Source organism: Choloepus didactylus, chromosome 6 (genome assembly GCF_015220235.1).
Source record: "Choloepus didactylus isolate mChoDid1 chromosome 6, mChoDid1.pri, whole genome shotgun sequence".
Classification (NCBI taxonomy): Eukaryota; Metazoa; Chordata; class Mammalia; order Pilosa; family Megalonychidae; genus Choloepus; species Choloepus didactylus.
The window spans coordinates 139,380,380-139,406,233 of NC_051312.1; the positions used below are offsets into that span (position 1 = coordinate 139,380,380).

The 25,854-nt window shown below is 40.0% G+C and overlaps 3 protein-coding genes across 5 annotated transcripts in view; 1 reads left to right on the top strand and 2 right to left on the bottom strand.

Annotated features, from left to right (window-relative positions):
* LOC119538656 (olfactory receptor 8D4-like) overlaps nt 1-25,854 on the top strand; it is a 77,192-nt gene that overhangs the window by 37,709 nt on the left and 13,629 nt on the right. The gene's annotated exons all lie outside the window — the stretch shown is intronic.
* Nucleotides 67-1,477, bottom strand: LOC119538655 (dual specificity mitogen-activated protein kinase kinase 4-like). Its single transcript, XM_037841790.1, is given in 1 exon segment — nt 67-1,477. A coding segment is annotated over 1 exon segment (1,200 nt). The 5' UTR covers nt 1,459-1,477; the 3' UTR covers nt 67-258.
* On the bottom strand, nt 19,785-20,720 carry LOC119538657 (putative olfactory receptor 10D4). The gene has a single exon (XM_037841795.1). It carries the CDS (start codon nt 20,718-20,720, stop codon nt 19,785-19,787), a length of 936 nt encoding a protein of 311 aa, XP_037697723.1.

Genomic DNA, 25,854 nt, shown 5'->3' on the forward strand with positions numbered 1-25,854 from the left:
CCACATTTCATGAACATGTTCATCACGAAAGAGCAGGACGAGATCTCTCTGACCAGCACTAACACTGTGTGATCAATCGGGTACTACAGGGATGCACGTTCTAGGTGACAGGAGTATACAGACATGATGGAAACGAACACCAATCTTATTGCACATGGTGTCTGGGCGAGCAATAAAAACACTGTGATAAGGGATGAAAATTCTTGACGTCTTGCTTCCTCTCAGCCCTTTTTTCTAGAGTCTGATGTAGCAGCGCTATCAGTCGACATACATGGGAGAGCTGGGAGTAGCTGGCATTTGATCCAGGATTTTACAAACATAGGATGCGACCTCTACGGTACGTTCTTCATACATCAAAATAAAGGGATGTTTCAGAAGTTCTTTATACTTTGGCCTTTTGGATTCATCCTTTGTAAGGCACAAGTTGACAAAGTTGATGAAACTTGGGGAGAATTCACGTTCCTCAGAATTACTCAGCTGTGGAGGATCTCCTTTCACAACTTGTGTTAGTTGATCAAATACACTATTCCACTTTGGATAAGGAAATCGGCCTGTAGCCAACTCGTACAATGTGATCCCCAAACTCCAGACATCAGAGCGGACATCATACCCTTGTCATGATGCGCTTGGGTCTATTCTTTCAGGTGCCATGTATGGCCTACAGCCAGCATCTCTCGTCTTGGCAATGGAGTCCACAAGCTGTCCACTGATGCCAAAATCACAGAGTTTAATATTTCCACTTCTGTCCAGAAGAATATTGGAAGGTTTGATATCTCTGTGAATGATTTTCAAGTTTTCTTTTAAGTGGTTTAGTGCTTTCACAGTTGCTAAAGTGATTTTGCCTAAAATTTCTTCTGGAATAACATCATCGAGTACACTATATACATATTTGTAAAACTTATCGAACGAGGTAGACATGAGTTCCATACAGATCCAACAGTCACCCTCTCTGAAGAGTGCACCGTAAAACTGAACAATATATGGGCAATCACTACTCCGCATTACTACATCCAAATCCATAAGAAGTTGTTTTTGTTCTTTTTCATCCACTGTTGACCGAATTCTTTTAACTGCCATTATTTGCCCACTTGGTTTGTGGACCATTTTGTTGACAGAACCATAAGCTCCTCGTCCGATTTCTCCAAGGTCTTTCAAGTCCTCTGCAGTGAAATCCCAGTGTTGCTCAGGGGAGATCTTCAGCTTTCCTGACGATTCAATGCTGTGTGTTCTCAGTCTCTCTATGTGTGGGTTTTGAACTCCTGTAGGATTGGGATTCAGAGTAAACCTTGCTGTAGATTTGAAAGGTGGATTTGCAAAGTTCAACTTCAGTGCTTTGCGTTTACCCTGCATGCTGCTGACGGCCGGGTGGCCCGGCGCCGGGGACCCCGCGGGACCCGGGGTGCCGCTCCCGCTGCCGCCCCCGGAGCCGCCGCCGCCGCTGGGTCTCGGAGCCTCCATTGTTGGGAGTGAGGAGCCGAGCGGCGCCGCGGCGGCTGCAATGCAGCAAGCTCGGCCTCTCCGCGGCGGAGGGGAGCGGCCGGCGCCCGCCCTGTTCCTGTTTTATAGTGCTTATAATGCTGTTTTCTCTTTCATCTCCTCTTTTATACTTTTATTCTAAATTATTTTAGATGCTGTATTATTTCTATTTCCTAAGTATAAGTTCTGATTTTTTAGTTTGTTGCATGTCTTTTTGGAATGTTGGTTTCCTTGAATATTTGATGATAACTTCTGTAAAGTTCTCAGTCCTGTGTCCTTCCTGGCAGGATGATCATTTGGAAGCACTAACCCTGACCTTGGGAGGTGTGACTCTGGCCTAGAGCTTGCTTGGTTTGCACAGCTCAAGCCTCAGCCTCATTGGCCAAGGCAGCTCTGGGCTCCAACCACTAATGGATGCAGTGGATGTTATGACTCTGAGTCTTTTCTGTTTCTTGTGCATGGAGAATTATTGTTCTTGTTTTCATTACTGTTACATATTATTTATTATATTTTTCTATAATTTCTTTGTTTGAAAAACAAGATCAAGGCTTCAGTACATGCTTAATCTTTCTTCTAGATTCAGAAGACCAAATTGAATATTTTTTCTACATAGTAACTGCATATGGTTTTTTTTTTTTTTTTTTTTAAATCATCATTTTATTGAGATATATTCACATACCACGCAGTCATACAAAACAAATTGTACTTTCGATTGTTTACAGTACCATTACATAGTTGTACATTCATCACCTAAATCAATCCCTGACACCTTCATTAGCACACGCACAAAAATAACAAGAATAATAATTAGAGTGAAAAAGAGCAATTGAAGTAAAAAAGAACACTGGGTACCTTTGTCTGTTTGTTTCCTTCCCCTACTTTTCTACACATCCATCCATAAACTAGACAAAGTGGTGTTTGGTCCTTATGGCTTTCCCAATCCCATTGTCACCCCTCATAAGCTACATTTTTATACAACTGTCTTCGAGATTCATGGGTTCTGGGTTGTAGTTTGATAGTTTCAGGTATCCACCACCAGCTACCCCAATTCTTTAGAACCTAAAAAGGGTTGTCTAAAGTGTGCATAAGAGTGCCCACCAGAGTGACCTCTCGGCTCCTTTTGGAATCTCTCTGCCACTGAAGCTTATTTCATTTCCTTTCACATCCCCCTTTTGGTCAAGAAGATGTTCTCCGTCCCACGGTGCCAGGTCTACATTCCTCCCTGGGAGTCATATTCCACGTTGCCAGGGAGATTCACTTCCCTGGGTGTCTGATCCCACGTAGGGGGGAGGGCAGTGATTTCACCTTTCAAGTTGGCTTAGCCAGAGAGAGAGGGCCACATCTGAGCAACAAAGAGGCATTCAGGAGGAGACTCTTAGGCACAAATACAGGGAGGCCTAGCCTCTCCTTTGCAGCAACCGTCTTCCCAAGGGTAAAACTTATGGTAGAGGGCTCAACCCATCAAACCACCAGTCCCCTATGTCTGTGGTCATGTTAGCAACCATGGAGGTGGGGTAGGCGAATACCCCTGCATTCTCCACAGGCTCCTCAAGGGGGCACTACATCTTTTTTTTTTTTTTTTTTTTTTTTTTTAACTTTCCCTTCTTTTTTCAAATCACCTGTATGAAAAAAAAAGTTAAAAAGAAAACAAACATACAATAAAAGAGCATTTCAAAGAGACCATAGCAAGGGAGTAAGAAAAAGACAACTAACCTAAGATAACTGCTTAACTTCCAACATGTTCCTACTTTACCCCAAGAAAGTTACATAATATAGCAACATTTCAGTGAACTTGTTCCTACTACAACCATCAGAAATTAACAGACCATAGTCATTTCTGGGCATCCCCAGAACGTTAAATAGCTTATCTGTTCTTCCTGGATTATTGTTCCCCCTTCCTTAATTGCTCTCTACTGCTAGTTCCCCTACATTCTACATTATAAACCATTTGTTTTACATTTTTCAAAGTTCACATTAGTGGTAGCATATAATATTTCTCTTTTTGTGCCTGGCTTATTTCGCTCAGCATTATGTCCTCAAGGTTCATCCATGTTGTCATATGTTTCACCAGATCGTTCCTTCTTACTGCCGCGTAGTATTCCATCGTGTGTATATACCACATTTTATTTATCCACTCATCTGTTGAAGGACATTTGGGTTGTTTCCATCTCTTGGCAATTGTGAATAATGCTGCTATGAACATTGGCGTGCAGATATCTGTTCGTGTCACTGCTTTCCGATCTTCCGGGTATATACCGAGGAGTGCAATCGCTGGATCGAATGGTAGCTCTATATCTAGTTTTCTAAGGAACTGCCAGACTGACTTCCAGAGTGGCTGAACCATTATACAGTCCCAACAACAATGAATAAGAGTTCCAATTTCTCCACATCCCCTCCAGCATTTGTAGTTTCCTGTTTGTTTAATGGCAGCCATTCTAACCGGTGTTAGATGGTATCTCATTGTGGTCTTAATTTGCATCTCTCTAATAGCTAGTGAAGCTGAACATTTTTTCATGTGTTTCTTGGTCATTTGTATTTCCTCTTCAGAGAACTGTCTTTTCATATCTTTTGCCCATTTTATAATTGGGCTGTCTGTACTATTGTCATTGAGTTGTAGGATTTCTTTGTATATGCAAGATATCAGTCTTTTGTCAGATACATGGTTTCCAAAAATTTTTTCCCATTGAGTTGGCTGCCTCTTTACCTTTTTGAGAAATTCCTTTGAGGTGCAGAAACTTCTAAGCTTGAGGAGTTCCCATTTATCTATTTTCTCTTTTGTTGCTTGTGCTTTGGGTGTAAAGTCTAGGAAGTGGCCTCCTAATACAAGGTCTTGAAGATGTTTTCCTACATTATCTTCTAGGAGTTTTATGGTACTTTCTTTTATATTGAGATCTTTGGTCCATTTTGAGTTAATTTTTGTGTAGGGGGTGAGGTAGGGGTCCTCTTTCATTCTTTTGGATATGGATATCCAACTCTCCCAGCCCCATTTGTTGAAAAGACCATTATGGCTCAGTTCGGTGACTTTGGGGGCCTTATCAAAGATCAGTCGGCCATAGATCTGAGGGTCTATCTCTGAATTCTCAATTCGATTCCATTGATCTATATGTCTATCTTTGTGCCAGTACCATGCTGTCTTGGCAACTGTGGCTTTATAATAAGCTTCAAAGTCAGGGAGTGTAAGTCCTCCCACTTCGTTTTTCTTTTTTAGAGTGTCTTTAGCAATTCGAGGCATCTTCCCTTTCCAAATAAATTTGATAACTAGCTTTTCCAAGTCTGCAAAGTAGGTTGTTGGAATTTTGATTGGGATTGCATTGAATCTGTAGATGAGTTTGGGTAGAATGGACATCTTAATGACATTTAGCCTTCCTATCCATGAACATGGAATATTTTTCCATCTTTTAAGGTCCCCTTCTATTTCTTTTAGTAGAGTTATGTAGTTTTCTTTGTATAGGTCTTTTACATCTTTGGTTAAGTTGATTCCTAGGTACTTGATTTTTTAGTTGCTATTGAAAATGGTATCTTTTTCTTGAGTGTCTCTTCAGTTTGTTCATTTCTAGCATATAGAAACATTACTGACTTATGTGCATTAATCTTGTATCCCGCTACTTTGCTAAATTTGTTTATTAGCTCTAGTAGGTGTATCGTTGATTTCTCAGGGTTTTCTAGATATAAGATCATATCATCTGCAAACAATGACAGTTTTACTTCTTCTTTTCCAATTTGGATGCCTTTTATTTCTTTGTCTTGCCGGATTGCCCTGGCTAGCACTTCCAGCACAATGTTGAATAACAGTGGTGACAGCGGGCATCCTTGTCTTGTTCCTGATCTTAGAGGGAAGGCTTTCAGTCTCTCACCATTGAGTACTATGCTGGCTGTGGGTTTTTCATATATGCTCTTTATCATGTTGAGGAAGTTTCCTTCAATTCCTACCTTTTGAAGTGTTTTTATCAAAAAGGGATGTTGGATTTTGTCAAATGCTTTTTCAGCATCTATTGAGATGATCAATTGATTTTTCCCTTTCGAGTTTTTAATGTGTTGTAATACATTGATTGTTTTTCTTATGTTGAACCAGCCTTGCATGCCTGGAATGAACCCCACTTGGTCATGGTGTATGATTTTTTTAATGTGTCTTTGGATTCGATTTGCAAGTATTTTGTTGAGGATTTTTGCATCTATATTCATTAGGGAGATTGGCCGGTAGTTTTCCTTTTTTGTAGCATCTTTGCCTGGTTTTGGTATTAGATTGATGTTAGCTTCATAAAATGAGTTAGGTAGTGTTCCATTTTTTTCAATGTTTTGAAAGAGTTTGAGTAAGATTGGTGTCAGTTCTTTCTGGAAAGTTTGGTAGAATTCCCCTGTGAAGCCATCTGGCCCTGGGCATTTATTTGTGGGAAGATTTTTGATGACTGATTGGATCTCTTTGCTTGTGATGGGTTGGTTGAGGTCTTCTATTTCTTCTCTGGTCAGTCTAGGTTGTTCATATGTTTCCAGGAAATTGTCCATTTCTTCTACATTATCCAGTTTGTTGCCATACAGTTGTTCATAATATCCTCTTATAATTTTTTTAATTTCTTCAGGATCTGCAGTTATGTCACCTTTTTCATTCATTATTTTGTTTATATAGGTCTTCTCTCTTTTTGATTTTGTCAGTCTAGCTAGGGGCTTGTCAATCTTGTTGATCTTCTCAAAGAACCAACTTTTGGTGATATTTATCCTTTCTATTGTTTTTTTGTTCTCTATGTCATTTATTTCTGCTTTAATCCTTGTTATTTCTTTTCTTCTACTTGGTTTAGGATTGGTTTGCTGTTCATTTTCTAGCTTCTTCAGTTGATCCATTAGTTCTTTGATTTTGGCTCTTTCTTCCTTTTTAATATATGCGTTTAGTGCTATAAATTTCCCCCTTAGCACTGCTTTTGCTGCATCCCATAGGTTTTGGTATGTTGTGTTCTCATTTCATTCGTCTCTATATATTTAGCAATTTCTCTTGCTATTTCTTCTTTAACCCACTGATTGTTTAGGAGTGTGTTGTTTAACCTCCAGGTATTTGTGAATTTTCTAAGTCTCTGATGGTTATTGACTTCTAATTGTATTCCATTGTGGTCAGAGAATGTGCTTTGAATAATTTCAATCTTTTTAAATTTATTGAGGCTTGTTTTATGTCCCAGCATATGATCTATTCTGGAGAAAGTTCCGTGAGCACTAGAAAAGTATGTGTATCCTGGTGATTTGGGATGTAATGTCCTGTAGATGTCTGTTAAATCTAATTCATTTATCAGATTGTTTAGGTTTTCAATTTCCTTATTGGTCTTCTGTCTGGTTGATCTATCTATAGGAGAGAGTGATGTGTTGAAGTCTCCCACAATTATTGTGGAAACATCAATTGCTTCCTTTAGTTTTGCCAATGTTTCTCTCATGTATTTTGTGGCACCTTGATTGGGTGCATAGACATTTACGATTGTTATTTCTTCTTGCTGAATTGCCCCTTTTATTAGTATGTAGTGGCCTTCTTTGTCTCTCAAAACATCCCTGCATTTGAAGTCTATTTTATCTGAGATTAATATTGCTACACCTGCTTTCTTTTGGCTGTAGCTTGCATGAAATATTTTTTTCCATCCTTTCACTTTCAATTTCTTTGTGTCCCTGTGTCTAAGATGAGTCTCTTGTATGCAACATATTGATGGTTCATTTTTTTTGATCCATTCTGCGAATCTATATCTTTTAATTGGGGAGTTTAATCCATTTACATTCAACGTTAAAACCGTGAAGGCATTTCTTGAATCGGCCATCTTATCCTTTGGATTATGTTTGCCATATTTTTCCCTCTCTCTATTAATATCCTTTATTGTACCCATGCCGAATCTCTTTAGTACTGAACCTTTCTCCAAGTCTCTCTGTCCTGTCTTTGTTTCTCTGTCTGTAGGGCTCCCTTTAGTATCTCCAGTAGGGCAGGTCTCTTGTTAGCAAATTCTCTCAGCATTTCTTTGTCTGTGAAAAATTTAAGCTCTCCCTCAAATTTGAAGGAGAGCTTTGCTGGATAAAGTATTCTTGGCTGGAAATTCCTCTCTCTCAGAATTTTAAATATATCGTGCCATTGCCTTCTCGCCTCCATGGTGGCTGCTGAGTAGTCACTACTTAGTCTTATGCTGTTTCCTTTGTATGTGGTGAATTGCTTTTCTCTTGCTGCTTTCAGAACTTGCTCCTTCTCTTCTATGTTTGACAGTGTGATCAGTATATGTCTCGGAGTGGGTTTTTTTGGATTTATTCTATTTGGAGTTCGCTGAGCATTTATGATTTGTGTATTTATGTTGTTTAGAAGATTTGGGAAGTTTTCCCCAACAATTTCTTTGAATACTCTTCCTAGACCTTTACCCTTTTCTTCCCCTTCTGGGACACCAATGAGTCTTATATTCGGACGTTTCATATTATCTATCATATCCCTGAGGTCCATTTCGAGTTTTTCAATTTTTTTCCCCATTCTTTCTTTTATGCTTTCATTTTCCATTCTGTCATCTTCCAGGTCACTGATTCGTTGTTCAACTTCCTCTAGTCTTGTACTATGAGTGTCCAGAATCTTTTTAATTTGGTCAACAGTTTCTTTAATTTCCATAAGATCATCCATTTTTTTATTTAGTCTTGCAATGTCTTCTTTATGCTCTTCTAGGGTCTTCTTGATTTCCTTCATATCCCGTACTAGGGTCTCATTGTTCATCTTTAGATCTTTGAGTAGCTGCTCTAGGTGTGTCTCTTCTGGTCTTTTGATTTGGGTGCTTGGGCTTGGGTTATCCATATCGTCTGGTTTTTTCATATGCTTTATAATTTTCTGTTGTTTTTGGCCTCGTGGCATTTGCTGTCCTTGATAGGGTTCTTTTAGGGTTTGTAGACCAGTTGAAGTCCTTATCTCTAATTTATCAGATCTACAGCTTCGTGGAGTACACTTTCTCTAACTAACCAGCAGGTGGCGTCCACGAGCCACCTGTTCTCCACAAGCCAGATCTCCCCTGCTTAGCCTTTTTGGTGAGTGGGGGAGTGAGTCTTGTGGGGCCCAATTGGTGTCCCAAGCTTGCGTGTGTAGTTGGTGTTGCCTGCCCTGTATGTGGGGCGTGTTTCTGGGCAGTCGGGGAGGGGGGGTGGCCCTAACAATCAAATCTCCCTGATGATCCTAGAGTTTTAAAGCTACTGCAATAGTCTAATCCTTCAGTTCAGTCCTGCCACAGTTTGTCTCTGCCACTGACCCACAAGTCTTTGGTATTGGCGTATGGCTCCTGAGACTTGCAAGTGGGCCCCTCTTCCAGGCTGTGCACCCCGGGTCCTCTGTTGAGGGATGACTGTGCTATGTCACAGGTGAGTGCCGTCCCCCCAGGGCAGTTCTGGGCTGCTGGGCTGTGTTGGGAGGCTCCCAGTCTGCTCAAATGATGGCTGAATGGGGCTCTGTTAATTCACACTGCTCCCCCTTCCCAGCTCTGGGACATTCAGCTGAGGTTGCAGGGAAGGCTAATGTCCACGCCCAGTTTTGTGGTGTGTGCCTGTTATTTGAAGCACTTCCGTCACACTGGGTTGTCTGGGGCAGCTCTGGGCTGTGGGGGCTGGCGATGGGCAGGAGTGTTTCCTGTCCACCGGGATGGTGGCTGTGAGCGGACACCCCCCTTTTCTTGGGAAGTTGTGTTGTTTAGTGAATTTTCTCAGCCACTGGATTATTGCCTTTTGTCTCAGAGCTCTCTTAGTTCTGCTCTTGACTTGACGTGCCCAAATTTCAATTCTTTGAAGCTTTCTGTATTGAGCTTCTTAGAGTAATTGTTTTAGAAAAAGCAAAAAGGATTTAAAAAAAAAAAAAAAAAAAAAAAAAAAAAACGGCCCTCCTCAGAGATCTAATGGGTTATTGAAATGCTAATAGACAAAGCAACCAGGGCCATTAAGGAAAGGTGCCCTGGGCAGAGAGATCAGCCTTGCTTCGGGATTTGCATATGCGCCTCAAGGCCTGATCTCCGCCCTTCCCCTTTCTGTGTTCACCAGAACTCCAAAAATCCTCTGCTTTTACTTTGGAGCTTCTCGTGTTGTTTTCCTTCTATGCCCGTCTCCTCTCTGCTGGGCTGGCTGCTCTCAGAGTCTCTGGTGTCTGGCCTCAGTCTATCTATGGTTGGAGTTTGAATCAGTAGAATGAGTTTCCGATGAGAGCAGCCACTGCAATTCTCCCTTCTCCTTCCTGGAGCTGACAGCCCCTCCTCCCCCGGGACTGAGCCTGGCAGGGAGGGGCGCGGGTCCCCTGGCCGCAAAAACTTACAGATTTCGCTGATCTCAGCAGTTCCACGTTTTCATGAGTGTTGTATGAAGTATGCCCAAAGACAGATTGCTCTGTGGTGTCCAGTCCACGCAGTTCCTGGCTTTTTACCTACTTTCCTGGAGGAGTAACTAAAACATACAGCTCACCAGTCTGCCATCTTCTGCATATGGTTTTGATACTTCTGCTTTTCCCCACACCCTGTGAAGACCAGTGGTAAAACCCGATATTAAAAAGATGTTTAACTGACTTGAAAAGCATAATCACACTGCGAAACTTGTGTCTTTTTCACTTTTTCTGCCTAAAGAGCTTAAAACCTAGGTGGGAACAAGTGAAATGGGAGAGCTGGAAATAAAACTAGATCGCAGGCTGATTCTTCAGGGCTTTTAAAGAATTAAAAAGTGGAATAAAGCAAACAATGTCAGGATCAAGCAGTAGACACCAACCGTCCTAACGAGCAGGAGGCTGTGGATGGAAATCATCAGACCTGTGCTCCACCACACGGCTGCTCAATAATCTGATGTGCGTTTTAAAGAGATCAGAGGAAATTGACTCACATTTCAATCCAATGTTCAAGATTTGACGAGAGATCTCATTTCCATCTTGTTATTACTTAACTCTGAGGACATTTAGTGCCCCTCATGTCAGTTATGATTAGATAAGTTTTCATTTCTGACCATCTTTGGTTGTGTTATAGTACTTTCAGTTTGTCCCTATATCGATTTTGCTACAATAATGAAGAGTGTGTTGGTAATTTGCTACTGTTGACCCTCACTGTCATTAATGATATCTGATTTGTTTATCCTTCCTTCAGAGGAGGCAACCTGTTTCCACTGAGAAACTCTACTGACAGTCTTTTATTGGGATGAAGGAAGAGAGAGAGAGAATTAAGGACATAGAAAGTCTAATCTTGAAGTTCTTTCACTGTGCAGTAGCTGTGTGTTCCTTAGGCCACAGCATTAAACCAAAGCATTAAACTTCCCTCTCACCCTTTCGAGTTGTCTTCCTCAGGTATATACTGGGAAAGGGAAGGATTTATCTAATTTCCGGTTGCTGCTGAGCTCTGCCCTGGCCCTGGAACTCCTGGACACGGTCCCCTAGAGAGGCTGTTTCTCTTTCCACATGGGTATCAAGGGGTGAGCGTGAGCTACTGCCAGTGGAGCTCTAAGGACTTCACAGTCTGATAAACACCATTAATTCAGTACCGGGGTTACTGAGCTTAAAACATGACACAGAATAGGAAGCCAAGAATCAATAGCACATGCATCCCTGGTGAGACTCCCAGACCCCACCCCTGCATGGGCCGTGCGTGGTTGTAGGAAGTGAGGCAGGATGGGTGAGGAGACCTCAGCACTGAGCAACTGACATCCTTTGCTCATCACATGGATCCTTTGTGGGTATGTGACTAGTTCCCAACTTTAGTGCAACTGGATCACATTAATTATATATCATCCAATAAGCAATCTCAACAACTAGATATGGTTGCTCTGAGAATCCTCGTAATATTGCACAGAATTATTCTTAGAAATAGGTCTTGTTTATCACCAATTCAGTAAATTCTTTGGGTACCAAGTGGATTCCTTTTGGACAACCCTGGAGGGTAATTAACCCAATTATTAAACTCCTTTCTTACGATATAGCAGGACACACTTTCCTTTCCTATTTTTTTTTTTCTTTATTCTTTACAATATCACTCCCTAGACTGTGAAGGTAAACCAGACATTTGAATGAGTGGGATAAGGAGATTTATAATGTAAGATGGGCATTGTTCCGGTTTGCTAATGCTGATATTATGCAAAATACCAGAAATGATTGGCTTTTATAAAGGGGGTTTATTTGGCTACAGAGTTACAGGCCTTGAAAATGTCCAAACAAAGGCATCAGCAGTAGGGTATACCTTCACTGGAGAAAGGCCATTGGCGTCTGAAAAACCTCTGTTAGCATGGAAGGCACGTGGCTGGTGTCTTCTTCCTTTGCTCCTAGGCTGTGTTTCAAAACAGCTGTTTCAAAAATGTCTCTCTTAGCTGCAGCAGCGAGCTCCTTCTGAGCTCTTATGTAGAACTCCAGTGATTAAATCAAAGACCATCTGAATGGGCAGGGCCACATTTCCATGGAAACATTCAGTCAAAAGTTTCCAACCAAATCAACACTAATATGTCTGCCCCCCAAGATTGCATTTAAAGAACATGGCATTTTGGGGGAAATAATACGTCCAAACCAGCACAGGTACTTCTTATAAAATGTGTTTCCATGTTAGTTTCTTCATAGAAATATACCCAAAGGGTTAAACCCTTTGAAGAAGAGTCTCCTCCTTTTGGATGTTTCCAGTTCTTAATCTTGCTTCACTCCCTTCAGGCTCACATTTTTTTTCTGAAAATTATTCTTCTCTGTCATATAACTAATAATCACATTTCTAGAAAGCACAGTTCCTTGAAGCTGTTAAGAATATTCACATTTCTTCTAGAAAGTACTGAGCCTTCTGACTTATTTTCATGAATGAATTTGTTTCTTTGAATATTTTATTTGGAACTAGTTTCACACTTTTGTTTCTCAGGCTACAGATTTGGGAGCACAGTAACATATCCATGTGATTTTCAGTATCCCAGTCATAGACTCAAGGAAGGGGTTGGGTTTGGGCTTCTGTCCATGGCCACAAAGAATTGCAATGTGGGGGGCAAGGCAGGAGGAGGAAGCTCCAAGCATTTCCTCTGCTGCTGAGAATTTGGGGTGTGTCACTTCCTTTGAAAACGTAAGAAATGGGAGTGTTTCAAGAATGAAAAATAATGCATGGGGTGTGAAGTTCAAAGGAACAAACAATAACCCTCAAAATAACCTTTCCAAAGAGAGTACATAATTACAAAGATAACAACATAAAATAAAGTACCATCTCCAAACCTTAGTGATTTACAGCAAGATAAATTGAGACTTCGCTCATTATAGAGGGGAGTCAAGACTGGAGTCCACAACTGTGAAAGAACATAACAGAGGTTTGAAATAAATGCCTTTTAGGTCCAAGAAGTAGAAAAGCCATACAAGGTACTCTTAACTGATATTTTGCATCAACAGGTCATTCTTCTTTACAATAGCCGTCTCTAAACTGAGGATTCCAATTTCAGGTAATCCTCATTAGCACTTTCCCTAAGGGGAAACTCTGAATAGTGTCTAAAGGTTTTTTTGTTTTGTTTTGTTTTGTTTTCAAATTGGTTTAACCTTATAAACCTTCAAAAAACCAACAAGTAGCACTCTTCCTTGTTCTCCCTCCCTCCCTTTACCAGCCTGAAGGAGTAGTCAGTCCTTGTTCATTAGTTTCTGCCTCCCAGCATCGCTCTGCTTTCTGTGCTTATCAGTTTTCTCTAGATCAGTTTTCTTTAGATCAGAAGACAAATACTCATACTCACGGGAAGACAAGAGGCTCATTTCTTCCTACTTCTAAATTCATCTCATTACATAGGAGTAGCAGAGATGTTGGAGGACAAGAGCACTGCTGCAGATAAAACATGTTAGGGCCAGTAAGGCTCATTATTTGGATCCACAAAACAGAAAAAGTCCCTCACAAAATACCTCATGCAGGTTTTGACAGATATCCCATCTTCTAATTATTCTGCTTTAAAAGAAAGAAATCTCTTCAAGTATAACAGAATTTAAAAAACTGGGTCTGCCCTTGGAGATTTTGTTTTCTGTATAGTTACAGTCCTCATTATGAAAAGATTGATTATTTCTTATTTTAGGATTTTGGTAGTAATAAGACATTTAATTTTGGGTGAACCCTGGTAATTTCCTGTTGTTGTCAGAACTATTTAATAGGCATATGATAGCCATGATTGTTCTATATGATCCCATTTTGTCTGCAGCCAAATTTTAAGTTGCTTTGTATTCTGAAAGTGCACAGATTTCCAAGTGAATTATCTGTTGAATGTGCATTATGTGTAGGCATTGTGCTGAAGATGTACAGTCTCCTCAAGTTTCTTCCAACCTAGCTGGGAAGGAGAGGAAAGTGAATAAGTAATTAAAAATGACTGTATTAGCTCCATGAGCCAGCACATGATAGGTGCTTACTAAATATTATCAAATCCTGCTTATACTCGCAGGAGGGAGGTGTTATTTTTCAGAATGAATCCCAGGAAGTAATGGGCCCAACACGAAACTGAGAGTAAGTAGTGTTTCTGGGAATTCATGTCAGGTCTGAATTTCTCACACCCTCCAAAATACGCTGCTGAAGGACACCCATCACTGACAATATAAACAAGCTAGAGAGACACAGAGGAGAAATCAGCTTCTCCAGGTTTGAAATTAGGGAGGAGATACAATTTGAGAGGAGTTCTAGATCAAATAATTTAGCAGTGGCTTATCAAACATTCCTGGATCCACAGTACAGTGTGTAAGAGACCAGAACTCAGTTTCCCACATTTGGAGATAAGAGCATGAGGAGAGAGGGCCTTGGAATAGAAGGGCCTTCTAGGACATGTGATGAAGTTTGTGCTTCACACTGGAGGCAACATAGTTAGATGGAGTTCTAAAAAATGAAATAGGAATAAGTGTGGGCAGAAGGCTAGAATCAAGAAGATTAGTGGCAGAGATTCCATTTAGAGATCTGTAAGGTTGTATTTAGGGTATGAAATGAGAGGGTGGTAATTTAGAGGGAGAATGGATGATATTTAGAAAAAAAAATTGTTAAGAAATAGAGTAGGTGAGACTGGACAAATGAACTGCTAAGTGGGGGTGTGAGAAAGTCAAGGTGTGCCCTTGGTTTCTGTCTGGGGCATCGTGACATGATGTGCTGCTAGGAGAGGAGGGAGGTGCTGATCTCTCTTGGGCAGTGTCTTCGGTCATTTTAGGTGACTCCGATGACTGATGGAGAATTACTCTCTCTGTTGTGTGTTCACTATAAAACTAAGCTTGACATGCACTTGGAGAGTATGGTGTGTGTTTGCGTACCCATATTAGGCTGAGGTTAGGAAGCATTTTCAGTGAAGTTATTGAATCAAATTTCATAAATCCTTCCATTTACCTATAAGTAAATTGCCTGTGTGAAGTATCATAACATCAAGGAGAGTGTAATGGAATAATGTATACTGAAGGAGCCTAATTGATCACCATTCTACCCATTTGTTCATCTCAGAGTACTAAAAATTGAAGGATAAACATAAGGCTTCAACTGTGGATCAAAATATGATATTGATTTTTATTACTGATAAAGCTGGATTAGGAATGCAAGAGAATATCCTATTTCTCTCCTTCTATAACTGTGAAACCAGCAGCACCTGGATTTGCCTCCCCTTCAGCTGGGAGGAGAGGGCAAGATGGGCTTCACTCAGCTCATTGCCAGGCAACCCGGAGAGGGCTGCTGGGTCACCCATCTGGCAACCCTGCTCATCTTTCTTCATAGCAGAAAGTAATAGATTCAGTTTCAAGGTCACAAAGCAACCTCAGCCAAAAATGCATTTTGTAATCTATTCTCATCATGAATTATGTGTGGCCTTGGTATTCAGTATAGCTCAACAGAAGAAGCTACAAAATGAGCAGTCACAATGGTGTTAAAACATGTCAAATACTGTAATGCCAACAAAATGAAACTGGACTTGAATATCAACTCTGAACATGAATCTTTCTTATTAAATTTTCAGAAAGATAATACAATGCAAATATGACATACCCTCATGTATATTATAGTTGCAAGAAACGAGGACTCCAAAATTCCACTCTCCAGAATTTCATATTTCTCTTATTCTAAAGCTGGGATACATTATTCAGGGTCATCATTCCTTCATTTGCATCTAAATTCTGGGCTCTTCCTGAGAGAATGGGGTGAGGTTTCTCTGTTACCTCCGAACTTGAATTACTCCAACATGGAGGCTCTTAATTTCTACATTTTAAGTGGAAATGCGATTTTCACAGTACCAGTGAAATACCTAAAAAATTAATAATGAAAGCACATCCCTAGCCATCTAGCAAGTTCCCAGCCAAAGACTCTTCCTAAGACCCAATACATGATACAATTTCACACCAAATGTAGTTGCAGCCAAACACCATATGAACCTACTGGTTTTTGGAGGTGGGAGGGTAGACAGAGAAAACCTGGGAGAAAGGAGAAATCTTTATGTCAGCCCTGTCCGGATGCCAGTCATTCAGGTTGCCTGGAGCCCATAAACTATGAATGTGAAGGAAAATTCAACATTGAGAAATATCCCTTGTAGAGGTTTATTATGGTGTCCGGCTGCCATATCCTGGGGGAAAATCTGCTACAGGTACTTCTTCCTCTCTTTGGTAGAGGAATTTCAGATATTCCTGTCTTTTGCAATACTCATATATTTGCAGTGGTGACGATCATAGTCTCCAGGTTTTACTTAAGGCTCCCTTCTTTTAATATACATTTCTTAAAGGTAGGCCCATACTCATTTTATTAAATTCTGTACCCCTAGTGTGTAACCATTGTACATAAGAGATCAATAAATATGTGTTGAATAAAGTATGCAATGGATGTTTAATCTATTAATTTCCCTTTTGAGCCTTGTGTTTCTGTCACACCAACTGTGAATTAAGTACAGCCTTTCTAACTCCGCTTATAATCAGGGTACTCCACATTTGTAACTCTCTAAGTGATGTTTATGTCCTTCCGTGATCCCCAGCCAAAATCTGCACAGAGGTGATTTACCCTATGCTTGATTGCGTAACACTGTATCACGCACTACTCAATTTCCACGCCCTGCAACTGTTGCCAAACAGTTAGGGTCTGGCGTTTAACAGTTTCTTGTCCACTTCATTGAGTTTCAGAAAAAGTTATTTAATATCATGTGCTCAAAGGTGATGATTTAAGGAAACCTGTGGAGATTTAATATTAAGATGTTCATGGGCCAAGCCACCATGTTTTAGAAGTCTTCCATATAGTCTGTGTTTAATTGTCCCAGACCATTTGACTTCAGGGTTTCTGGCTAAGTACAGAGCACAGGACAATTTTGTGTTGCAGAAAATATGAAATTCCAAAAGAGCATTGGCTGGTGTGAGTGAAGCTTGAGACCAACTGTTGAGTGAGATTGAGGAAATTCTTCTTGTGACTCCCCAAGAATTCTGGGAAACTAATTTCTTTTCTAATTCTGCAGCAGCTAGTCCAGGAATGAAGTCAGACCAGAAGCCATGGGCTGCAGAATCAGAGAGCAATGGTTGAGGAGTTTGTATATGTCAGAGTTTAGCATGTACTCAGTTCTTGAATTGTGCTGTGTTCTTGTGCAATGCTGAGACTGACAGAGTAAATCTGGCACAGTCTGAAGCAGTCAGTAGGCCATATATACAGGAATAGCCTATGTGCTATACTAGTCTGGGTCTGAAAGGAATCAATGTTTTTCCCAGAGGTTCTGATGCAAATTTACTCATTCCTATAGGATCATGAACATCTTCATGTCCAGTGGTGAAATTTAGGTCCAGGAACTTTATACTTCCTGTCTTAAAAAAATTGATGATCTCTCTATAATATATCCTGATTGTGCCACTTCCTTTCTGTACCTCAAAATAAATAAATCCTGCTATTTGCTTGACAGGTGTCCTGTTTACTCTTTCATACCTAATGTTTGCAACTGGCTAGCACCAAGCAAGTGGAAGGAAGTATTGTGATTACCTGTTACCTAATTCAGCAAAGATTTCATGCCAAGAAAATAAAGTGTTTTTTTTTTTCTGCCCCATTATCATCTCCCATTTGCCATTTCTTCCTGGGTTTGATAATTGCACCATTGTTGGGGGGCCAGGATTTCCTTGTTTTTAGGAAACACACTCTAACACACACTAAGTGAGGTTTTACAAGGAAAAGTGACATGTTTGAAGCTCATCATATCTAAAATTTAGTTTCAGAAAAAAAGACACTAAGCATATATAAACATACACAGACATAAATACATAGAGGGTGAAGGAAGTAGAAAGTACAGCAAGTATGATACAGCAACATTTTGGGAATCTGAGTAAACATTCGTTGTACCATTTCTGCAATGTTTATATAAGTCTGCAATTAAGTCTAAATTTTTTTAAGTCAATTTGATGGTTAGAATGTGGAAAGAAAGGAAGCTGGGAGAGAGAAGGAAACAGGACTAGCTGGATTTATATTTTCATACACACTAGAAAAAGTGTTAGGGTAAAATATGGAGAGATTTTCTAAACCATTGTAACTTGCCAAGTGTTCGTTATTTTTTAGTGTGGCCATCAGTTTCTTTGTAGTGACAGGAGGTACAATGTTTTAAAAAGTGTGTGTGTGTGTGCATGTGTGCGTGTGTGTATATGTTTAAGGAACAGAAGAGTGGAGGTTGTGAGATGTATGTCTGTTTCAGCATTTGCCTGCCGAAAAGGGGAGTGCAGGGAAGGACACATGGGTGTTTATATTTAGGAAGATGGAAAGCAGGTGGCACAGATCCTTGGAGTTTGTTGGAAGAAAGAGGTGAATGTCACCAAATTAGGTTAATGGTGATATGACAGGGCTTACAAAACAGGAGTGGCTGATGTGCTTGCTGGTTCAAAGAATGTTTATCATGAAAATCACCTTGCTTTAGTGGATGCTTAATTTGATGAGTATATTAGAGAGAGAAGGGAAAATGAAGCCATGATTTCTTCCTTTAATGTTAGACATGTTTAAATTTTCAATCCAATTGTTGCTTATTAGGAAGGGCCATAAGTGCCACTGAGGTTGCTTGAATTGGATTTGTGTCCATTTGATTTCTAGCCAAAATGACAACTTAGCTGCTTGTGTGGTGCAATTCCAGTATCTCTCAGAGATTCTCACATCACAAGCCACAGAGCACTGATGAATGGCATCTCCTGTCAGTGGAGCCAATTTAATAGTTTCTATTAGCTCCCCCCACACTCCCTCCACACCTGCATTGATAGACAAGAATTGAGCATAAGAGAAGATAAGTCTCCATTACGAAGAATGTTCTTTTACTTCCAAAATATAGCTTTTTTTTAAAGTGCATTACTTATTCTCTGCTTCATTCCCTAATGAACTTAAGATTTACTAACCTTATTAAACAACACGGTAGTAAAATATGAAAAGAAAGAGAAAACAGAGTCAGAAGAAGAAATATTTTTGTGTGTAAAATGTGCCATAGTTTCCATAAACAAAAATTACATTTTTTTCCTCAACATTCTGGAACATAGAGTAGAGACGAAGCAAAATATAGATCTTATCATGAGAAAGAAAGAAACATATTATTTCCTATGGGGAAGCAAATTTATTATTGCTAACTGAATTTAAATGAAAATTCTAACAAGGCCTTTTCTATGAGAGACACAGAGATACATCACTGTTCCCATCTTGTAAAAACATTCAGTAACTTATTTAAACTTGATTTCTTTGACCACCTTTTACAAAAATTGAGAGCATGATAGCAAATGGAAGCTGATTATTTTAGGAGCTAATGAGAAATGATTCAGGTACATATCCTTCTGTGGTTTAATAATGCAAGGTGAAATAACAAAATATCTCTGCGATTCATTCCAAATGAATGGAAAGGCAATATGCACACTAGAAGAATCTTACCTTGAATCTTATGTCAGTTTGAATTTTGGTATGGGTTTGCAGAAAATTGGAGTTTATACTCTCCAAAAAGACAGGATCTGGGATTCTGATATTCTGTATTTAAGCAAGGCTTTATTGAATTTTTTTCTTTCCATTCTCTCTTCCTTCTAGATTTATACAAAGGAACTTTAACTGAGACTCTGAGAAGGCAAATGTGTGATCCTAATTTTTCCAAAGATTTGAAAATCTAAGGCATATGTTTGGGGGTTAGTGGTGCTGGGAGAGAATCCATAGACAACAATCAATTCATACACAACAATCAATTCAATGTCAAAACCCGTGTCTGCTAAGTCACTTTATGCATTTATTTGTTTATAAAACACACTAAAGTATTAAAAAAGGCATGTATTTAAAACTTAGCAAGTTTAAGTGGTCATCTGATTCAGAGTACATTTCATTTCAGCATGCCTTGGAATCTGCAAATGAGATTTGTCCTAAGAAATGGAGAAGCAACCTTTATCCAACAAAGCTTAAGGTTTTTCATTTATTCTCCAGGGAGAATCCTCTCTTGGAAAATACAGTCCTCAGGGCTGATTTTACATCCTTATTCCTCAGGCTATAGATCAGTGGGTTCAACATGGGGGTTACAAGGTTATTCAATATCTGAATTATAGCACCAAGCAAGGGACTGGGGTTGGGTTGTAGATAGATGACGATCACTGGCCCATAAGCACAAAGGATGGCAGTGATGTGAGCACTGCAGGTGGAGAATGCTCGTTGTCTGCCTGCTGCTGAGTGAATTTTTGATATAGCGATCGCGATGCGAGTATAGGAAACAAGGACGAGAAAAAAGCAAATGAGAGACACAAGACCAACATTTGTAAAACCTACCCTCTGGGCTAGAGATGTGTCTTCACAAGCTAGAGGTAAGACGGCAGGTATGTCACAGAAGTAATAGCCCACCTCGTTCGAGCCACCGTAGAGTAATTGGAAGGTGAGGGAGGTTAGGATAATAGTGTGGACGCAGCCACCCATCCAGGACCCAGTGGCCAGGGTGGAGCAGACTCTGCGGTTCATGATGACCGTGTATCTCAAAGGGTGACATATGGCAACAAAGCGGTCGTAGGCCATCACCGTGTACAGGAAACACTCCGTGCAGCCCAGGAAATGGTAGAAGAAGAGCTGGGCAACACAGCCCTGGAAAGAGATAACTGGACTCTGTCCCGAAAGGTATAACAGCATCTTGGGAGTGGTTGTTGAAGAGAAACCCAGGTCAAACATGGAGAGGTTTCCCAAGAAAAAATACATGGGGGTGTGAAGATGAGAGGAAGAGATGATAGCTGTAAGGATGAGCGCATTTCCCAGGAGGACACACAAATAAAATGAGAAGAACAGGGTGAAAAGGACTGTCTCTAGTCCCTCCGTCCCAGGGATTCCCAGCAGGATGAACTCGGTCACCAACGTGTGGTTTCTCATTTCTGTGGAAGAATCCTACTGCTTCATGACTTACCTATATCTAATCTACATGTATAATCTTCTTTCTTGCTGTTGTCAGGGGAAGCAGAGAATGATGGCAAAATTGAAAAGTAAAGGACAAAATTTTGAAACTTACATGTTAAACAAGGGACATAACTGCTGGTGTTGTTGAATGTTGTTTTTCTTTGTTTTCTGGGCAGAAGGAAGGAGTCTTCCCCTGCCTAAATCCCCACCAACCTGCAAACCACAGGCAAGTATCCTGAATTCTTCTTTTTTTCCAATCACTTTCAAATGGAGTGTAACAAATCGAAATGTGCTTCAGCTCCCTTACAATGATGTCCTCTCCAACTCTAGAATGGAAACAATAACAATCCACAAACACAGGAGATTTTAAATAACATCTTGGTCTTCCTTTGGGTATTAATCTTCCAAGTTGGGAACGTCATTGAACAAGGGAGCAATTAACTTGGTATTATTGGACCTTGGAAATAAGGAGAGAGAAAGAGAGAGAAAGAGGAGAGAGAGAGAGAGAGAGAGAGAGAGAGAGAGAGAGAGGGAGAGAGGGAGAACCTGATTAAAGGCAAAATCTTTTGTGATCTCCTTTGTAAAAATATACTTCGGTGGAATAACCATTTTCAAGAAAATTCATTTGGCACATATATCATACATATTTCTTGTGCATTTTTATATTTCCTAATTATTCATAGGCATGTGCTGTCTTTATAAATAAGTAAGTTGTAAGCTATTTTACTACACTGTATGAATGAGGCTTGATCTATCACAAGCAACAGTATTGGGATAGCTCAGAGAATAAGAGAAACCAATGAAACTCTAGGCCCAGGAAGGACGGGAGCTTGGCAGCTCTGGGGACCTCAGCCCTAAGGTGTGGGGCAGCCCCAGTGCACAACCATCAGATGACTCAGCCTCAACTGCCTTCTGTGTCTGTGCCCTGCTCAAGATTCACATCTCACTTCCTAGGCTGAGTCACATGCCTACCCCTGAGACCAGGGTACAGGGTACAGGAGACTGGAGATGGGCAGTTCTGCAAAAGGGAAGGGAAAGGGCTATTGCCGGAAGATAGGGGGATGTAATAGGCTGAGAGGCCATCAGAAATATCTCTGTCTTATATTACTTGGTATCTGTTAAAGCCTCCAAACCTAGAATACTTAATAAATATTATTTTTCCAGTGGGATGGATTACAAAGTCTTTAGTGAAGGTATTAATTCACCTGTTTATGCATATGTGCTCTCATTTATTCAACAAATATTGAGTACCATTTAAAGGTGGTGGGAGGTGTTAGACATACATCCTCTGCTCAGTCTTATTTAAAACTCTGTTGGGGTCTTCCACAAACAAAGGAAGCAAGAATAGAAGAAGTTAAATAACTTTCCTGAAATCATGGCTCTCACCCTGGAGGGAGCTGGGATTTGGCCTTATCCATAGGAGTCTTGAAGTCCTTGCTTTTGTAATACCTCGTGACTGGAATAAGAGCATCCAACTGATGCAGAGGAGGGACTGATCAGCTTTCCCTGCTATGGGGCATCGTGACTGCTTTCATAGACAGGTTATATCACAACAGAGTCTTGAAGAGCTTGTAGGGACGTTCTCAAAACAACGGGAAGAGCATAAGGGATTTATCGGATTCAGGAAGGGCGGGTTACGATGTGCAGGGCTGAGTGGACACTGCACTTTGGGGTGGGGCAGGCTGGGGGAGGCAGCCTGGTGGGAGCTGACACTTGAGAATCCAGAAAGGGAATTGCCCAGTTTCCCTCTGATTCTTAGGGCCTTGATCAGCTGGTGTGTGTTTGGTTATGGGGGGCTGGGGATCATAGTTTCACTTAATCCTATCACACTGTAAATCCCAGTGAGCTCATATTTGAGAAGGAAGAGACTGAATGTGGTTAGGAAACTATACATAGGAAGTCCTATTATGACATATTGAAAACAATGAAGCAGTAGGAAAGAGACAGAGAAGGGATTGCAGAGATATTTGGGAAATTATTTAGAAAACAGAATGTACTTGTCAGATGATTCCCAGATTTCTGCCTAGGGTACCATGTACCATTTCATGGTATAAAGAATGAAAGTCTGTGTGGGTTCACCAAGAAATGATTAAAGATTAAGCCTTAGAGACTTCACTGACAGCCCCTTCTGAGGTCCTGGGGTGGGCTTCTAGCAGTGTGTTCACATGACTGCATGTTTCTGTCAGCTTTGGAAAGTTAAGTTGTCTTTATATTCTTTTTCTTCAAAAAGGCCCTCTCCTAAATTGAATAAGTTTTCATGTTCCACAAAACTGGGATCCAGTGTTGAGTTGCAGAAGAAAGAGCAGATTCAGTCTGACTTCTCCATGTATGAAAAGTCACTAAAAAACAGACACAAACCAACCAAATGATATCAGAGGTATCTTTTGGTCACAAATTTTATGATCTTTCTGATCACAAAGTTTCAGTGCTTAGGGAGCATTTAGGTAGTTTCACTACTCCAAATACTTCTGGAATTTTGGTTAAAAAAAGAAATAGTGTTTGTGTCATCCATCCAACTAATGTTTAAAGGATATGAAAAGTTTATAATCCCATCATCCTATTTATCCTTGATTGCCTTTAACGCTTTGAAACATGATGACTGGCTTGAAAAAAACGTTTTCTACAAATAAAGAAGACACAAAAGGCACTTTTGATTGGCAAAGACAATCTCATTAAATTTACCTTGGTTTGGTAAAAATGTACTCAGGGAAGGCAAGTACCATGGATTATTTTATATGTACAACCAGAACTTTTTAGAATCATGGCAGCAGGTGCTAATTTAATTTGATGCTCACAGTGAAAACACTTGTATTCTAAGTTCCCAATGATTAAATATTTTGAGTGATGGTACCCTTTACAAAACAAGCCAGGAATCAAATCACATTGCGCAGTTTAATAAAAGAACTAAAAATGGTTTATTATTTCTGTTTGTAGTTCCTTCTCCGTGGAGAGTATGAGTAAAAATGTGTGGTTTCTAAAATTATTATAAGCAACAGAACTATAATTATAAGTTACATTTGATCTACATCTTTATAGGGAAAGGTTCAATGTTTGATCAGTTATTTGTGTTAAATGTAGATTCCACAGGTGTTGAGAATATATTAAATATTCATATTTAATAAAATTAGACTTTTTAAGGTAGTGTCTTATTTACATTCTACTCAGCAAAAACCACATACTCAGGATTTTTATTCTCCTCGACATATGGAGGATGCATTAAAGAAACGATCATGCAAGAAAGTATTTTACCATTTAGGATATTTAATTTACTAAAGATTAACATTTATTCAGAAAGGCTGTGATGCAAACATAGATTGTAGAAAAAACTAAAACACAGAAAGGTACACCTGATCCAGGCTCTCAGCATGGGACAGGAAGAGTATGGAGTAATGAACATAGTGGAGGGAAAGCCTTTCTCTCTTTCTCTTTACTACAGGTCCTGCCGTCTACAATTCAGCCAATAAGGAGAGAGAGTAACCACTAGGTCTCAAGTTTAAGTCACATTTTTCAATCAACTTACTATAGAACCCATGATGGGGAATTTTGAGACATTGTGGATCACTTAGTCCTCAGTTTGCTGGTGAATCCTGTTTTCTTTCTTTATGAGTCAGAGCCCAGGAGTTGAGAAGTCTAAGGCCCCAAACCTATATCGGTATCAGTGCAAGATGGCATGAGAGCAATTCCATCAGGGGAAAGTAGCAGGATTCCCAGGAAGCAACTATGGTAGGTACTAATGATTTCATACCACTGCCAGCTAGGCTGGTTTGTGATCTGTCTTTAAGAAGGCCTAACTGGATGAGCAGGGATGGAGAAGGCAGGGGGTTCATAGAGATTGGACGGAGGCATACTGGAGGAAGGATTTAAGCAATTTGGAACTTACTATAATAATGGTCAGAAAATCTAAGCCAGATAAGAAGTAAGAAGCTAAGTAAAGACAAGAAAGTGCTGGCCAAAGGGGAGAAAGTGATGTGGTTACTGATTAGAGGTTTCAAAGAGGTCATTTATTCATTCTACAAAAATTTATCAGCAGCTACTATGAAGTGCCAAAACTGTACCAAGTTCTGGTGAATGGAAATTAGCCATGATCTCCACCTTCAAAGAGCTTACAGCTTGGTGGGAGAAGGGAGCCATTAATCAATATATAGCTAGTGAATATGTTAAATGCTAGGAAGAAAAGTTCTATGGATTAATAAAATAAAATGGAGAGTATGAAAGTATTTGCACCCTAAATACTCATGTTCCTCTTCCATGTTAATAAATATGTTATTTACATCATAATTCATATGGCTGGGTCGTGTTCCCTAGTGGTCTGGGAGGGCTTCCCTGAGAAAATGCCTGAGCTGGGGTCTGAAAATGAGGAAGAGCAGAGGGAAAGGGCAGGTGCAAACAGTCTAGGAGGGACCGTCTCCTGTGCAAAGCCCCGTGGAAATGTGCACCGAGTGTTTGAAGAACTCGGGGAAAGAGAGGGACAGAGTTTTGATATCAAGATTGAGATACAGAAAATCAAAAGACAAGTCAGGGCCCAGTTTTAAAGACTATGGTCTCTATATTAGGAACATTGGGAAGTTTCAGAGGGTTTTAAACAGCATTATGTTTGAGTATGTGAGAGAGACAGAGAATATGACGAGACCATTCTAGCCCCAGTGGGGAGGCAGGCGCGGGGAGCACAGGAGCATCAGGGAGACATAAGGAAGGTCGTTGGACTAGAGAATTTCCAGATAATCAGTCAGAATATAAGGGAGAAGTGGTAGCCACTAGGTCAGAGAAGAGCTATGGGAATATATGTGGATTAAGGCCTCACATTAGCCTAATCTGATGACATCAGAATAGATCTTCATTTTATGCTTTCTATGTAACCTTTCTCCCAACTTCTTGTCTTAAAACTTCTGTTCTACAAAATTCAAAAGAAATCAATACAACAGAGTTTATATTAAATAAGAGTAACATGCAAAGCTATAATTGAGATGAAATAAGGAAAATCTAAAACATTAAAATTGTAAAAATTGTTACTTGTTGGAACCAGCACTACACTAGGAGTTAGGTAATATATACAATTATTTTCAAGTAGATTACTTTATGTTGTTCTAACATGTCCTTTTCCTTTTCGTCA

Bases quoted from the DNA above. Each gene is read 5' to 3' on its own strand.
- LOC119538657 (XM_037841795.1), bottom strand. From the start codon at position 20,720: ATGAGAAACCACACGTTGGTGACCGAGTTCATCCTGCTGGGAATCCCT.